General features: G+C 42.2%; 1 protein-coding gene and 1 non-coding gene across 5 annotated transcripts; one reads left to right on the top strand and one right to left on the bottom strand.

The window, feature by feature from the left end:
* Window positions 1-873: 873 nt before the first annotated feature.
* On the bottom strand, window positions 874-945 carry trnae-cuc. Its single transcript has one exon. It is a non-coding gene; the product is annotated as a tRNA-Glu (tRNA).
* Window positions 946-1002: 57 nt separating this feature from the next.
* Window positions 1003-16030, top strand: LOC118099709 (nuclear receptor coactivator 7). Of its 4 annotated transcripts, none has more exons than XM_035144433.2 (17): window positions 1003-1140; window positions 2013-2180; window positions 6218-6375; window positions 8635-8705; window positions 8815-8922; window positions 9011-9112; window positions 9715-9837; window positions 10228-10412; window positions 10872-11026; window positions 11173-11763; window positions 11964-12135; window positions 12390-12537; window positions 12690-12815; window positions 12917-13069; window positions 13878-13973; window positions 14064-14137; window positions 14292-16030. In XM_035144433.2, exons 2-17 carry the CDS (start codon window positions 2143-2145, stop codon window positions 14425-14427), a joined length of 2436 nt encoding a protein of 811 aa, XP_035000324.1. In that variant the 5' UTR covers window positions 1003-1140; window positions 2013-2142; the 3' UTR covers window positions 14428-16030. The 4 variants fall into 4 exon arrangements, with proteins under 4 accessions (XP_035000324.1, XP_047194107.1, XP_035000325.1 ...); XM_047338151.1 differs by lacking the exon at window positions 1003-1140 and adding an exon at window positions 1148-1298 and having other exon boundaries at window positions 10905-11026; XM_035144434.2 differs by lacking the exon at window positions 1003-1140 and adding an exon at window positions 1148-1298.
* Window positions 16031-16417: the final 387 nt, after the last annotated feature.

Raw genomic sequence — 16417 nt, 5'->3', positions numbered from 1 at the left:
AGGACATGTCTTGTTTTTTGCACGTCTTACACTTTGATGTACTCCTCCTCGTCCATTGACCACAATCATGTCAAACTTTGTCAGAAGGGCCTCAAGACATTGATGATGAAGTCTTATGGAAACTGTGACTTTTTGTCGAACACTGTTAGTGGCGTGGCGTGAAATTTCAACTTGTCGCCGTAACACACGGAATTGGTGTAACTCCAGTGTTCATTGTTCAAACTCCCTCAAACTACATGTGTGTAATGACAGAGCTCAGATGGGATGAGCTCAGACAAGCCATAAGACCATGGTCAGAATTGTGACATTTCCTCAAACCGTACTGCTTGTCATCCTCTGCCCTTCAACCTCCACTCCCGGTATAGTTTATGGATGTGGGCCTCTTCAGGCAATCATGCAGCACTTCTGGCCTCTTGTGGCCCAGACAAAACGGACGTGAGCCTGAAGTGTCCCACTTGTAAAATAGCAAGTGTGGCCCAAATACCGCCCAAACAAAAGTGGGCCTTTTTGGCAAACATGTGGTGTTCCAGACACAGTGTAACCTGGATGTGAACCTCCAGTGGCCCGTGTGGTAAATGGTGACCATGGCCTAAATGGCACTAAACTAAATCTGGCCAACTTTGGCACCTTTGGTTGACATGTGAAATTGCTATGACTTACTTGTGGCCCGGATCTGGCAAACAGGAGTGGACTGATCAAGTTCCATCATCCCAGATGACAGTGTTTGGTTTGGGCCAAAACTATTACGCTAGGATTCTTTAACAGAAACAATAACGATATCTAATTGGTGGAATATTATTCAGGCCGACGTCACTTCATCCAACGTTCAGACAGAATTGTTGAACGATCTTGAGTCAAAACAGTAAAAGTGAGTTCCCTGACCGGGAATCGAACCCGGGCCGCGGCGGTGAGAGCGCCGAATCCTAACCACTAGACCACCAGGGACTGTTGCTGCATGAGATAACCCGTGCTCATTTTAAATCAATTCATATTGAGACAACGTATCGTTGGCTTAGGTTTAGTAGGCTAACAGCTAAAGAGAAGCAGGTGGGGAGCTGCTGTTTGGTTTAACAGCGCACGCCACCACCAGAGGGCGCAGTGAGGGGATGTTTCATTTCCACCTCCTAGGATGCACGTCAGGTATGTGCGCAATTTGAGCAGCTTTAATGGAGAACGTAGCGTTTAAATGCATCGTCGGGATTCCACATCTGTCTTACGCCAGACTACACGAACGGAAACGCTTTATTTTATCCAGCGAGTGGGGCCGAGTAGGAAATCCTCTTCCCCATCCCCAGCAGGTCGCTATTGTCTTGTAAACAAATGTCGCTAGCTTAGCAGCGTTAGCATCAGCTGGGGGGGGGAACTGGACCTTGCTCACCGTGCGTGTTTGCTGGGAGCCGCCAGCGTTAAACCCAGACTGGTTTCCCGTTAGCTGCACTTTAGTGTTTTATGAGGACCGTGCAGGAGAGTCTGGAAACTGCTGTCTGGCCCAGCTAATAGAGGATTCTGCAAACTGCTAGCATCTGACTGCAGCTAGCTGGGTAGGGCTAATCAGATTGAGCCCTTTCCCACTGTGGCAAAAGCCATTTAGTTATGCAACACTTCGAGGCTACACGCGGGTGAAGTGTGTTCGCCCACTTGTCTGTCCTTTGGGGCGTGTGACATGCGAGCGATCCCTGTGTTGCACCAGCTAGCTGATAGCGTAGCCTGCGTGTTTACATCCAATAACAGATCGACTGCTGTGTTTAAAACACGTGCTCACAGTTGCATTAAGCAGGAGCAGATGTGTGTTTTTTTCCCCTTCCACAGCACAGGGATGCATTTTTCCTTCCTGTTGCCTTTTGTCAGCAAGAGACTTGGCCTGACATGCTTTTCATCGCCCTCCACTTAGGCTGATGAGGCTTCACCGTCACTTATTGGGCTTTTGCTGAGTTCATTGTGTGTTGCTGAGGGAGGAGGCACCTGGTGAGCCTGCTAATCTCCCCCCCACCTTCTGCTTCTCTCCTCTGCAGGGCAACAAATAGCCGGTGATCTTCCCAAAGTTGTGTCTTTTTATTTTTGGCCTGGACACAGAGTGGGTGGGTAGGTGTGTGTGTTTGCATGGATGGACTTGACTGCATGCACGTTTAGGAGCCTGGCCTGATGGAAAAGAGAGACAGGAAGCCGGGATACTTTGCCAGGTAAGGGGTTGTTTCTGTGCATGAATTTGATTTGAATTTCAACACTCGCATGCATTCAATTGTGGTGTTTTTTTATGTAACTTATGTGTAGTCCTGGCATTTAACTCTTAATTAGTTCTTTACCACAATTTTATGTGATTGATTGAAAAAATATTTTCAGTCAATCGATCCACCATATCAGAATTCCAGCTGACAAGTATCCAAATACCATAATCAATCAATCAATCAATCAATCAATCCAATTTTACTTGTATATTCCATATTCACAAACTCCAATTTGTCTCATAGGGCTCAACAATGTGTTGCAACCTCTGTCCTTACCCCTCAAATAAAGTGAGGGAAATCTATCCCCAAAAAACTTGAACAGCTAGGGAAAAGAAAAAGCCAGAAATATCAGAGAGAGCTGCAAGTGAGGGAGGGATCCCTCTGCAGAGTGTAACCAAGCCCATCAATAAACATTTACAACATTCACGAGAAGAGACCGTGACTAGCAGAAATGGAGAGGTGCATCAATGTTTAATGTATTTATACAAAAACAAAATGTCTGACAGGGATGAGTGTGGGGGAGGCATGGAAAGTAGATCAGCATTAACATTTGCACCGATAGCAGTATTGCCAATTTGCCAGTAACATTAGTGTACGTGGGCAGGCACATTGTATATCTAAGCAATCTAGTGGAGAGAGTGTTTTGGTCAGATTGTGATATTTATTTCTTAGCCCATTGATTACGTGTTGAAGTGTTGAGTCCAAAGTCTTTCTATAAAGGATCTTTTTCTTTATGCAGTGCTTCTTTGAAGTGACACTATTTTTTTCCCATCGTGCTGCACTCTCATTTGTGCCTTGACGTTCTGTTGTCGAGGTGCATTAACTCATTAGTAATTCCGGTGTTTTTGAATCGTGGATCAGCGATATTAAGTCGCCTGCATGTCTCTGAGCTGCACCCAGTTCATACAGCCTCGAATCATCCTGCGTCAGTGTTCCACTCACGTCTCGACCCACTGGGACGGTGCTGACCTTAAAACTGGATCTCTGCGGAGTTGTGAAACACGATAGCAGGGGATGAGCATGGAAAGAGGCTTGTCACAGCTACGGTGTGTAGACGGAGGAGAAAGCACAAGCTCTCTGACGTCTGCACGAATGACCTGCTGCAGGTGTCGAGTGACAGAGGATGAACAGGATTTAGTGGTGGTCTTTAATGTGATATGGTTCGAATGTGTCTAGAAAACTGCTTGATTTTGATTCATCCTGTCTTTTCCTGACCAGTTGGTTTTTAGGCTTTAAAATGGGTGGGGTTTCTGCTTTTAAAAAAATCAAGGCATCTAGGTAAAGGAATGAAATGTTGCCAAAACTGGACACACAAGTAAATGTGTGGAAAAGCATTAGAGGAATATGCTGCAGTAGCAAAGATGTTGACAATGGACTTGATGGATGTGAGCTGTTGCAGCCTAATGGGCTTCAGTCTTTCTTATTATGTCTCAGGTTACTGGCTCAGGCTGCCATGACAGGCGGATACAAACCTGCAATTTGTCTTGTGTTTATTTCCCTCAGTTAGAAATATTACATTATGGAGGGAAGTGGCTTTCTAATGGCATCGCCCCCTCTAATTATTAGATCAGCAGTGTATTTGATTTTAATAGGATTCAGGCTTTGCGTTAGGGATGGTCATTTTATCCGACAAAGAAAATGGGGCAAAACTGTGAGCAGCAAAACAACCGTATAAAGGTGGAAGCTGAACACATGAGTTTTATGCAGACCTCTGCTGTTTTAAGGACAGCCATGTTGTGCATGTATGGACTGAGAGGATGTGTCAGGAAGGGAAATAAAGCTTATCTCACAACACAGCTACTGCTTTAACATGTAGCCGGCTGCTACTAGCACCATATGGTGCCGTGCTTCCTGACAAGTGGAACAAAGGTCATTTAGAGGCACATGTATAATGTAAAAGACATCTGAGCCCGATCTGAACTTCTTCACTACAAGGTTCATTGTTTTAAAAGACTGAAAGTCAGAATATTAATATTGTTTTACACAGAACATCAGAACCAAACATTAGTGTAAAATAAAACAAGTGATTTCAGGTTCAATGAATTGATATCCTGGAAAAACTACATCCAGAACACAAAGACATAAGGCTACAGTCAATATTATGAATTGAAAGAATATGTTGCAGCTTTACATTTGTCGAGAGCAGATTACACACACACACACACACACACACACACACACACACACACACACACACACACACACACACACACACACTGAGAAGGATGAGGGTACTCAGAGACAGAGTCCCTGCGTATGAAGTATTTGTTGCCGTGGTGATTTCACTAGTGATGGCTTAATGGCTGTTGAGAAAAATCACACGTGACCATGGCCATTGTTCGTCACAAGATATGAAGGAGACGCTGAAACAAAGAGCAAAAATTTAATCCAAAACTGTGCCTTGTCACACTAAACAGTATTTTTAATCTGAAATGTTCCACCATGAAACCTGGTCTGTGCCATTAGAAATACGGGTGTAAAATAAATGCTGCAATATAGAAACAACTGTAGAATGTGGAACAGGAACGGCCTTAAAACAACAGTTATTCTGTCATGGTGTGTCCCAGTCTGGATGTCAGTCTACTTGGGAATCTGCGGTGGTGGCATGATTTTAAAATGTTCGTCTAGCTGCATGTCAGACCTTGACATTTTTTAAATTTCACAAGCATAAATCACACACTAAATGGGTCCAACAATGGCCACCAGTTAGTTTTTTTTAACCAGCATTTGTTTTGATCACTGTGAATCCCAGTTTTTAAAGCAGAAGTTGTGTTCTGTGTGTTTCTGTGTTTCTTATCCCTCCAGCATATAACACAGATCAGTTTGTTCATGCATGGGTCTATAATCATTTCATTTCTGGAGCAGAATTTCGAAAGCTATCTGGAATCTATTAATGAAACTTCACACTTTTGTTAATCAGATAGTGAAGTGGTGCCTTTTGAAATTGTGGGTTTTACTGGGATGGTGTGTCCCCTCCTAATGATTTATATGCCAGGAAGGGTTCAGGTTAAGGTTGAACAGTGAGTAAGGCGAGCGTGATTTGGGAGACTCAGAGAAAATTCCCCTGCAGTGAAACAGATGGTGCGTTTGGGAATGCATCTGCAGATTCTTGAGCTCGCTGCCAGATGTGCGCCGCATCGGTTAGAGTGGGAGACTGACCTGAGGCAGTGGGAGAGGCATGAGCTCTGTCTGTCTGCAGCCTTATCGACCCAGTGCTGCTGCTCCATTAAGGCTCTCAAACACTTCAGACACTTTTCTTTTCACTCTTCTTTTCTTCTTCACTACCACCTGCCACTCACAGCCTCTGATACAGCAATTTGGCCTTATCTCTACCGAGCGGACTCGTATCCACACTCAAGGTTTCAGTGGGTTTCACAGAGGGTGCAATATTCTTAAGTGCACCACTAGAATGTAGTTCCACCGCCCTGCACTGCAGTGTTCCCCCCTCGGTGAACCTCAACGGGGTCTGGAGACGCCATTACATAATTCTCCTTACCTAACAATGATTAAACAGGAGGGGGGGTGGAGTCTGGGAGGAAAATACAGCTGACTCTGCAAAGTAAAGAGAAAAAAGAAAAGCACAGTGTTGTAACAACAGCAGAACTTGGACAGAAGATCTGTTACACTTTAGACAGTAAACAAGCCTGGTGATTGTAGATAATGGTGTATTGAAAAATCTATGTAAAATGGCAACAACATTGTGAGACAAGAAAACCAGAGAAAAAGCCCATTGTGGAGCTATATTCTTTTTCCATTGCATTACCCAGTATACTAGGAAATCACAATAAGCACATTTAATTGGTTTAGATTGATCTGAAAGCAGTTTTATTCTACACATGTGCACATGTTCATTCATATTCTATGTTGATAACAGCCGTGAGTGAGTTTTCACTGCATGAGTTTAAACAGAAGTGATCAAATGTCCGTCTACATTGCTGTATTTTCTATCCTATATCGTGTGGATGTAAACAAACCCTCCTCCGTCCCATCAGGCTGAAGAGGCGGCGACAGCTCAAGCAGAGCCAATCAGACAAGAATGTGAATGAGCAGAGCCCGGCGATCATCTCCTGTCCAGACGTCCCACATGTCGGTGACCCCGTCAAGAAGACGGACCTGCAGAGAATCGCAACAAAACCGGCTGCAAGCTCAGGTAAGACCTGCTTCCAAAAACCCACCACAAAAATAACTTGAATTGCAATGGCACTCAGTAGAGCCCACACCTCCACCAGGGCCCAATAGTTCCCTTAAATCCAATTCAGCTGCACCAAACTACACACACTCTAAGATCAGTCATAATTCTTTCATCCAGATCCATGAATTATTCCCTGGGAAAATTGTGAAATCTCAAAAAACACCCTATCTCGCAACGTTGAAGAAGGTGATGGAAAAATTCCTGTATCCGTCCCCATTGTCTGGTCCACATTTAAAGGGTTATTTTATTACCCATGGTTCATCCTTTCACCACGTTTCAACTAAATCAATTCTGTAGTTTTTGAGTAATCCTGATAACAGCCAGACAAACAAATGGCGCTGAGAACATAACTTCTGCCGTGGAGGTAATAAATGGCAATTTGAGAAAACCGAACTCACCCTGAAGCTTCTAATTGAATTCATATACTTATGAAGCTACAGAGTAGGGCTGCAAGATACGACTTCAAATCAATATCATGGTTATTTCAAACTTTAACCTTGATTACGGTTAATGAACAATTATTTTATAACAGGGCTGCAAAGGTCACATGGTAAAACCCCTGAAAGTAATAACGAAGTCAGCATATTCTCGTCATAGTATGATTTTTCGCTGTCTTAGAAAAATAGTTTTCCTCCCTTTAACTTCCCCTTTTTGGACAAGCAACACTTTATAGTGGTGTTGTTGGTATTACTTTCTATATCGCTAAAATGATTCTCCTTTGACTGATTAACAACAGACGAGTCCTCATGTCAGTGTTGGGAATCATGTGTTCTGAAACAATCTCAGCGGTTTCAAACAGGAAGTTACATAACCTTTATCCTCTGTGGTCTTCCAGCACGTGACAACATTTTAACCACTGTACTGTGAGAACTAAGAGTTCAAGTGTTAAAACACAAGTCAAACACTATTATGTCCTTAACTTCTGCATCAAATGATAGAAAATCCAAATTGAGGCATTGGCAATTTTAAATATAATTTTAGTAGGTGAAAGAAAATATTTTTTAGGGTTGGGAGTTTTTCAAACAGAAAAGAAAAGGGTCTTAATTTGATCCAGACCAATATGGGTTCTTGGGGGCTAAACAAAAATGTAGTAATGATTCCTAAGATGTTGTTATCAAACCCGAGGCTTGATATTTTACAGTTTTATCATAAATTTTACTATATATAAGGATAAATAAAAAGAAAACACAAATACAACTAAATATACAGAACTTTTTTTAATGTAAAATACATGCTCTCAGTATCCAGATGTGTAACCTCTACAGTATTTGTTTTAATAAAACTACACCATCATTACCTGCAGCTCATCGTATCAGTATGATATAATCTCTCCATATTCACTGTATATTAGTGGTCCCAGTCCAGTTTAAATTCATTGATAAAGTTCATGCCAGTGTCCCCGTCAGTGGTCCTGTCTGTGAGGCCCAGTACAATATAAAGATCAGGAGAGTGGTTGTGTGATGCTTAGTCATGGCCTCTGTTTCCATGGGGGAGCAGCAGTGAGATGAGACAGCAGGGAGTGGTGCTAAAGGCTTCTGTGATCTTGGCAAGAAGAAATGCTGACTGTGCTCCCTCACTACTGTGTGTGTGTGTGTGTGTGTGTGTGTGTGTGTGTGTGTGTGTGTGTGTGTGTGTGTGTGTGTGTGTGTGTGTGTGTGTGTGTGTGTGTGTGTGTGTGTGTGTGTGTGTGTGTGTGTGTGTGTGTGTGTGTGTGTGATGAAATCACTGGATTATACACAGTATATGATAGTAGTGTGAGTCTGAGAGGGACATAATGAAGCCATGTATTCTTCTCTCAGGAATAGTTCTTTACCTTCATCAGGGAGGTTATGGGGTTTCTGTCCATTTGTTTGTCAGCAGGATTACACACAAATTACTTAACTGATTTCCATAAAATGTGATGTATGATGGGCCAAGAAAGAACCTATAAAATTCTTGGCGTCAATGTGGACTAAGCAGATGCAGTTCTTATACATTCTGAGATTTTCACCACTTTTTCAGACAACAACTCGTGGATCTTCATGAAAAAAGAGGTACATTTAGGGAACTGATATCTGAGTGTGGGAAATTTGGTGCAGCTTGATTGAATTAAAGGGGACTGCTGGGCTTTGGTGGCGGTCTGCATTCCTCTGAGAGCCAGTCTGGTTCCCTATAATGTTATCATCGGGTCGATATCATCCTCCATTTGCAAAATCTTTAATTCTGTTTCTCTCTCAGACGATGGCTGCAAAAGTAAAAATCAGACAAAGAGGGAGAAGAGAGGGCCACCGGGGACGGTGGAGTTCATCGTGAGTAACATTACACTGATATCACACTTTGAACGTGTTTCTGACTGACTCACAGAAACGTCATAGATCATGTAGTATTTACTCAGTGGAGTTTATCGTCTTATTCCAGGTGGGACCCGATGATTCGCTCAATAGCATCGCCCTCAGGTTCAACATCACCCCAAACAAACTGGTCCAGCTGAACAAGCTCTTCTCCCGCAGCGTCTACCCCGGACAGGTGAGAACACTGACGCCACATTATTCTGCTTCAGTCTCTGCTTTACTCATCTGACTGGCTGATCGTTGGTCGTTTGTCCCAACTACAGAAGCTGTTTGTCCCTGATGAGATCCAATTGGAAACAGACTCAAAGTCTCAGAGTTCCTCTCAGCCCGCATTCCCACTAGGCCTCTCTGAGAAACCGTCACATGTAAGTGGAAAAACTGATTTATTTTGTTGCGCACGTTATGTTGTAGTTTACAGTGGCAGTGTTGAGCCAGGGAATTCTTTTCTGTCTCAAAAATTCACACTAAAACTTTCAACAATGCCCCAAAAATTATAAAAACCTGCTGTGTTTAAATAAAGCATCAACATTAGATCATACTGTTACAGATACTTTATCAGAGGTAATTACATCAATTACTTTAGTTCAGGGTTGGTTAAGAACTGGCGTCCCAGGCTGAAGTCCTCCACAGCAGCATCAGGTTCAGTTGTGGCATGACCCACTTTACTGCACGACTTCCCCCGCTCTCTGTCCCCCTCTCGTGCTTAAATTCTGTCCTTTCAATAAAGGGCAAAGTGCCCCAACACATAAGAATGGGACATAATTTAATCTAGTGAACAAGTGACCTCCAACATAAATTTGTTTTTGGAAGTCGATAACGAATGTCATGCTCTGGTGGCCTAAAATCTCTGAATCAGTAAAAGACAAAAACTGAAAACTACATGGTCATTATGTTTTTAAAACAAGCTATACCAGAGAAAAACATCATCTCTGAACTGTTTGTGTGTTGTTTTTTTTATGTCCATCAGGATGGCAAAAACTGTAGATCAGCGAAGTCCATCCGGCGGGAGCTCTCCCCAAACTCAGAAGACGAGAGTCCGTCCACGGTTAAATTCATCAAGATGAGCTGCAAATACTTCACTGATGGCATGGTGAGTTCCTGAGAAACACAGTAATGTCCTGCGATGCTGATACTCCTGCTGAAACAACTCATTTTTGTGGATTGACAAAATGAATCAATGTTAAATGTTTAGGAATTTAGATTTTGCACCGGGGAAAAAATGACAATTTTGAATTAATACAGCTCACATCATAGAATTTGGAAAATAGGGAAAGGAATAATGTTATTTTGTGATTCAGTTTAACCTTATCTTTTGCATTTTATTTACCAATCAACTAATACAAACATTATGTGTGTTAAGATGTGAATTGATTGATGGTAAAAATATCGACCTAATTAAAATTGTCCCCATGAGGATTTGCTCTTTTATGTGGGTCCTTATTGACCACGGCTCTCTCCGTGTGTTGTCCTGATCTTGCAGGGGGTGGTGGGGGGGGTGCTGATTGTGACACCCAACAACATCATGTTCGACCCCCACAAGTCAGACCCCCTGGTGATCGAGCACGGCTGCGAGGAGTACGGCCTCATCTGCCCCATGGAGGAGGTCGTCTCTGTTGCGCTGTACAACGATGTGTCACGCATGAAGCTGAAAGATGCCCTGCCATCGTAAGAGCCCCCAAACATCTCCCTTACCCCCCATTTCGTAAACGTTCTTCTTCCAGTCCTCTTATTCCTCCTTTCTTTTCCACCCTCTGTTTCCTTATTTTTGTCAGTAACAAAACTGTTTGTATCAACCCCCTTTTCACACTTGCCTCTTTACCACCACTTCCCTTTTTTATGATGCATCTTGTCCAGAGAGATCCAAGTTTTTAAAAAAACCCTCTCAGATTCTACTTGTTTTGGTTTTTATTTCTTTATTTTACATTTTTTTTATAATTTCATTTCATGTGTTTTCAATTGTTTGCTGTTTTACATCATATTTGTTCATTTTTGTTTTTTTGAGTTCTTCATCATTTTGGTCATTTTTAATTTCTGTTGGACCTGTCCCCCTTTTTGTGTTTTTTCTCTTTTCATTTCCATCCCTCATTTGCTGTGCGGTGTGTTTGGTGCCCGGTGACCCCACAGAGACCGACCCCAGGATCTGTGTCCTGTGTACAGGCCCGGTGAGTGGGAGCATCTGCTGTCGGACCGGGAACTGAACCCCTTCAGCCGATATGAAGCTCTGGATCCAAAGCGACCAATCATCCTGGACGACATTGAATCAACAATCTCCGAAACTGGTAAGATCATGTCAACCAGTTCCCAAAATGATAGTTTTTATGGCTTATGTCTTTTAACTTTGATCTTCTAAACAACAGCATTTCCTCTTCTGTGCTTTTATTTGTTTTGAGCTTAAACAAACCTTGATTTATCTTCTCATTACCAGTGAGTGGAGAAGGAGAGGAGACAGAAAAGTCTCCATCAGATGAAGGATTCACAGAGTTGGAGCAGACAGTCAATAGAAGCACTGAAGAAGTGGAGGGAACGTCCTCCAGAACATCCAGGGCCGTCAGTGGGGACCAACAGAAACTCCTAGGACCAGGCTGCCCCGAACGAGGAGACTCTGAAGACAAGCCGATGCTGGCTCAAACTAAAGGGAAGCTTGATGATGAGGAGGACGAAGGTGTAGCTCAGAATGGCTCCATTGAGGATGGCGAGTCGATACAATCCTCCTCAGAGACTGAAAAACAGGGGGACCTGCTTGATAAACCTTCAAACCAAGAGGCTACCGAAACCAAAGATGCGAAACCTAAAGGGACAGAGGAGCTGCTAAACAGTGTAGATGATGAAATACTCAGCACAGCGGTGGACCAAAGCAGCAGGCTGAGTCTGACCGAGGCTGCAGAGGGTTGTAGGAGCTCGGGTCCAGACAGACCAGCAGAGGGGGCTGAACTCAGTGAGGAGGAGAGACGGAAGAAAAGCTATGAAGCAGAGGTGAAGTCGTGGCTGATGGCGCGGATGCAGGCTCCAATAGAAGGTAGAAATTATAATACAGATATTTAATCCATGAGTAGATAATCACAGTTCCTGTAGTTCCTCTTTCATGGTTGATCCCTTAAAAGCCTTATATGCAGAATTTGAACATTTTAGACTTTGCTGACTCCTGGTGGTAGTATGATAAAAGTCACTGTGACAGTGTGGCCTGAAACTAACCAAGTTTTCTCTTATTCTCTATAGACATGCTTTTTTCATCAGAGGAGAAGAGTAAAAACCCTCCCATGTTCCTCTGCTTCAAAGTGGGAAAGCCAATGAGGAAGTCCTTTGCTACTGGGATGACATCTTGTCCCGGCCATTCCTTTGGCAGCCGAGGAAAGCAGCCGGAGTATTGGTTCGCCGTGCCGCAAGAAAGGCATAAATAAATAAAAACTCACAAGATTAACTGTCCGTGGCCTGGTTGCTTTCGAATCCTGCAAAAATGTACCTGTCATACACAACAGAATTCTTTATCCTCTCTAATGCTGTGTGTGTGTGTGTGTGTGTGTGTGTGTGTGTGTGTGTGTGTGTGTGTGTGTGTGTGTGTGTGTGTGTGTGTGTGTGTGTGTGTGTGTGTGTGTGTGTGTGTGTGTGTGTGTGTGTGTGTGTGTGTGTGTGTGTGTGTTTCAGAGTGGACCACCTGTATGCATTCTTTGTGCAGTGGTCTCCAGATGTGTATGGGAAGGAGGCTCGAGAGCAGGGCTTCGTTGTGGTGGAGAAAGACGAGCTGGACATGATCGATAACTTCTTCAGTGACCCTGCATCTTGCAGCTGGGAGGTGAGCAGGAACAGCCAGTTTGTCAATGTGCTGCTGGTTTTGAGTAAAACAAGCATTTCCATACACTATTTTTGAATGAGCTTGCAATAAAGTCTCTGTGTCATTGATTTCTCTCAAATATTGACTCGCTCATGCGCTTGTTTTGCTCCCAGATCATCACTGTTGATGAGGCGAAGCGCAGGCAGAGTTTCGGCAGCTATGACGGAGACCTGTCTGTGGAAACACTGACCATACTCAGTGAATCCAGTGACCTGCTGCAGGACACACACATCGAGAAGGTAATTAGATAGAATGACCCACTTACTGATTAAAAAAAACATTATTAAAATTCAAGCAGTAAAACATGCTGGTCAAACACGATGATGTGTTTGCTCTCCAGCTTTCCTGTCGCCTGCCAGCCCGTGTACAGGGTTACCCCTGGAGACTGGCCTACAGCACTGTGAAACATGGGACCAGCCTCAAGACTCTGTACAGAAACCTGGCAATGGTGGACAGTCCGGTACTGCTGGTCATCAGAGACATGGACGGACAGGTAGATATCATCCACGTGGATTTACTGTGTATAAACAACCAGGGGCTCCGTTGCTGATGGCAGAGAAGGAGAACGACAGTTATGTGTAACAGGCTCTGATAATCAGTCTGTCATTCATGGCAACGACTCGTGATTTCATCTTGTCTTGCTCTGTATCCATGTTTGAACAGATCTAGTGGTGGAGCCACTTTTTACTAGCCCTCGCTGTTCATCTGTCAACTTCATTACAGAGTTATTAAAAGTTCAGATTAAGATTGTTAATATCAATGGACTGAAAAAGACTTGACAATGTTAAATATACGCTTTTCATGATTGAAAATTACTCAAAAAGCAACTGTTTTTCGTGCCTCCCACACAGTTATAGTCATATGTTATGGGGAGAACCAATCATTAGAACAAAATTTAAATTAGATTTAAACAGTTTGTAAAACTGTGTAGTTTTTGTTTCTTATTTTCCAAGGGGTTTCAATTTAATTTGCAATTCTGGAATCAGATACTCAATTCATTGTTTAACCCTGTCAGGGCAGAATAATAATTTCTCACATCCTCTCAGAGCAACTCAAACATTTTAAGTTTGGAGAATCTAACTGTATCAAGGATATAAACCCTTTCTCACTTTGGCGACACCTTGTGGTGGTATAATAAAGATAATGTGTAAAAACCTGTGCAATCAAGATCATTTTTAAACCTCCTGTAATCAGTTATTAAAAGGATTCTAATTTATAGTTGAAACAATTATACAGATACTTTATGTTTTTCCCAACGTAATAGTGCTCTCACTCTAAAATATTTGTGACTCTTGTCACAGATATTCGGGGCGTTCTCGACTCATCCCTTCAAAGTGAGCGAGCACTGCTACGGCACAGGAGAGACGTTCCTCTACAACTTCTGTCCTGAAATCAAGGTACGAACAAAGTCGGTTTAAGAAGCAACTATTAAGCTTTATTCCTGAAGCAAAAAATTCAGACACTGTGTTTTTGCTGTTTATTTTCAGGTGTACCGGTGGACGGGGGAGAATTCTTACTTTGTGAAAGGCAATATTGATTCTCTGCAGATGGGAGGAGGAGGGTAAGATCCACCATCTCAGTAGGAAATGATAGCAGCTCCTTTAATGACGTTTTTTGGGGACTGAGAACAAAGTTATTTCAGTATTTTGCAATCTTGGAAAGCAATGGGGTTTCTCATTAAATAAGAAACAATCTGTTTCCTGCTGTTTCTGCAGGGGTCAGCTGGGTCTGTGGCTTGATGCCGAGCTGTACCGAGGGGCCTCCACCAAATGCGCCACCTTCAACAATCAGCCGCTCTCAGCTCAGCAGGACTTCAGCATCCACAGTTTGGAGGTCTGGACGTTTGAGTAGTGTCACCTTCTCCGTTCCAGGTACATCGACATTCACGCTGCGCTCCACGACCTCAAACCTTCAGACACCCCCTCCTCCGAGTCTAATACGCGCCACTTGGAGGAGAAACCCAGCTACTCCACAATGACACTAAATGTTCTGCGAGCGAGGACAGAATGCTGCCTGCGGAGTTTCCGTGTTGACTGAGAATGGGTTTGACCTGCAGGGAGGTCGGTCTCATTAAATTTCTGGTTCGTCCCTCCTTCCTTCAAAGGTGGAAGGGTGCGAAAATAGCTGCCTTAGATGTGAGTAGGAGGCCCCGGCTTTCCCAGCATGCATACTGTCTCCAAACATAATCTGATGAGGAGAGAAGGAGGAGGAAAGCTGCTGGTGAGGATAATCCAAAAAGAGCTGATTCTCAGCGTGTGTGAAAGAATAAGATAATCCCTAATTACTGTAGCTTTGTGCAGAGATAAAGGTTGACGTAATTTGTATGGTTGTGAATGTACAGGATTAAGAACGGAAGATTTATCCCTTTATCTGTCTTTTCTTTTTTTCTTTTTTTATGCCAAAATGAACTTGAATTTTGAAGGAAAGTGGAAAATGCCAGGAAGGATTTTTGGATCCTCTGCTATAAAATGTACTTTTAATATTGGGAATTTCGCTGATTGTTTACGACAGTGCGTTGCACTTCCTCAGAAGTTCTTTAGTTTTTTAGATAAACCGAATGAGAATGAGTCATTGCATTTTTCTCATTGCTACAAATAAAGTTTTCATTCCCCTGTGCGATTCAAAACAAGCGATGAAGCCAGGATTGGGTTTTTGTGATGACCAAATCGATTTTCTTTTTAAATTTCATATGTGTTGTTAGTTTGTCTTATTTTATAAAATATTTTAGATTTTATTTTTTACATATTATTTTTACATTGTGTTGATGAATAAGCTTCTTTTTTTTTTTTTAATGGTTCTACTTTTTATAAAAATGTACCGCTCCACATTTCTGTTTCTGATTGGACACAACAAGCACTAGAAAGTCATGTTTTTATCTCTTAGATTTTTTTTTTTATGGTCGTTGTTGAGAGAGTTGCAGCCAGTAAACTTTTAACTTTTGCACTACAGGATAAATTTCCCCTCCATGCTGTATTGTGGGCCTATGTGATTGAGTTTCTGATGTATAATTTGTTGCTGAATGTTGTTTAATCACCACAACACAAGGGAAGCTGCCTGTCCAATCACCGGTCGGCGTGGAAAAAGGGATCATCTGTTTTTTTGGGGGGGGTTTGCACTCGGTTATGCCACTAACTCAAAATCCACATCTACTCACATGGAAAAGAAATGTTCATTTATATCCTGTGTACATGACACAGGCTTGTAGTGCATGAACATTCAATTCTGCAAATGTCTAGCCCACCGGCCATGTTATCCACTAACGCCAATTATCGCTTCATGTGAAAATGAGCTGTGCTGTCTGTAGCCGTTCAGTGTTGTTACTGTGAATGATCAGTAAGTATTATTTCTTGTGAATCCCAAACTGCTGTGTACTGTGATATCACTATGGATCTATTTATTGTGTTGTTATTGCAACCACATTTAAACTTAAATAAATTTTAAATATATCCATATACCATAATGGGTCGTGTTTTTACTGTCTAACTTTTGTTTCCTATATTATTCAGACTATATTATTCAAAAAACTAAAAGAGGAATAAATAAACAATAAAAAAAAGACATAAAAAGTTAGATATTAAAGTGAAAGCAATTCAGAGAAAGTAAATTAGTAAATAACTAAATCTAGGGGTGGATGCTATTTTATCTTAATTTGTTTACTATTCTTTATCGTAATTTGTGAGTCATACACCAGCTGATTGGTAACTGTGACAGTTAATACCAATAACAAGTTTAACTTTTATCAATGTAAAGTTAACTTTTTTGCTTCTAAAATGTATATTTCATTAAAGTAACAAGTGTCACTGAGCTGAAACCTCCACAACCACTTTTTGATATGATTTTC

Source organism: Hippoglossus stenolepis, chromosome 20 (assembly GCF_022539355.2).
Source record: "Hippoglossus stenolepis isolate QCI-W04-F060 chromosome 20, HSTE1.2, whole genome shotgun sequence".
NCBI classification, from domain to species: domain Eukaryota; kingdom Metazoa; phylum Chordata; class Actinopteri; order Pleuronectiformes; family Pleuronectidae; genus Hippoglossus; species Hippoglossus stenolepis.
This window is presented reverse-complemented; position numbering and strand designations above follow the sequence as displayed.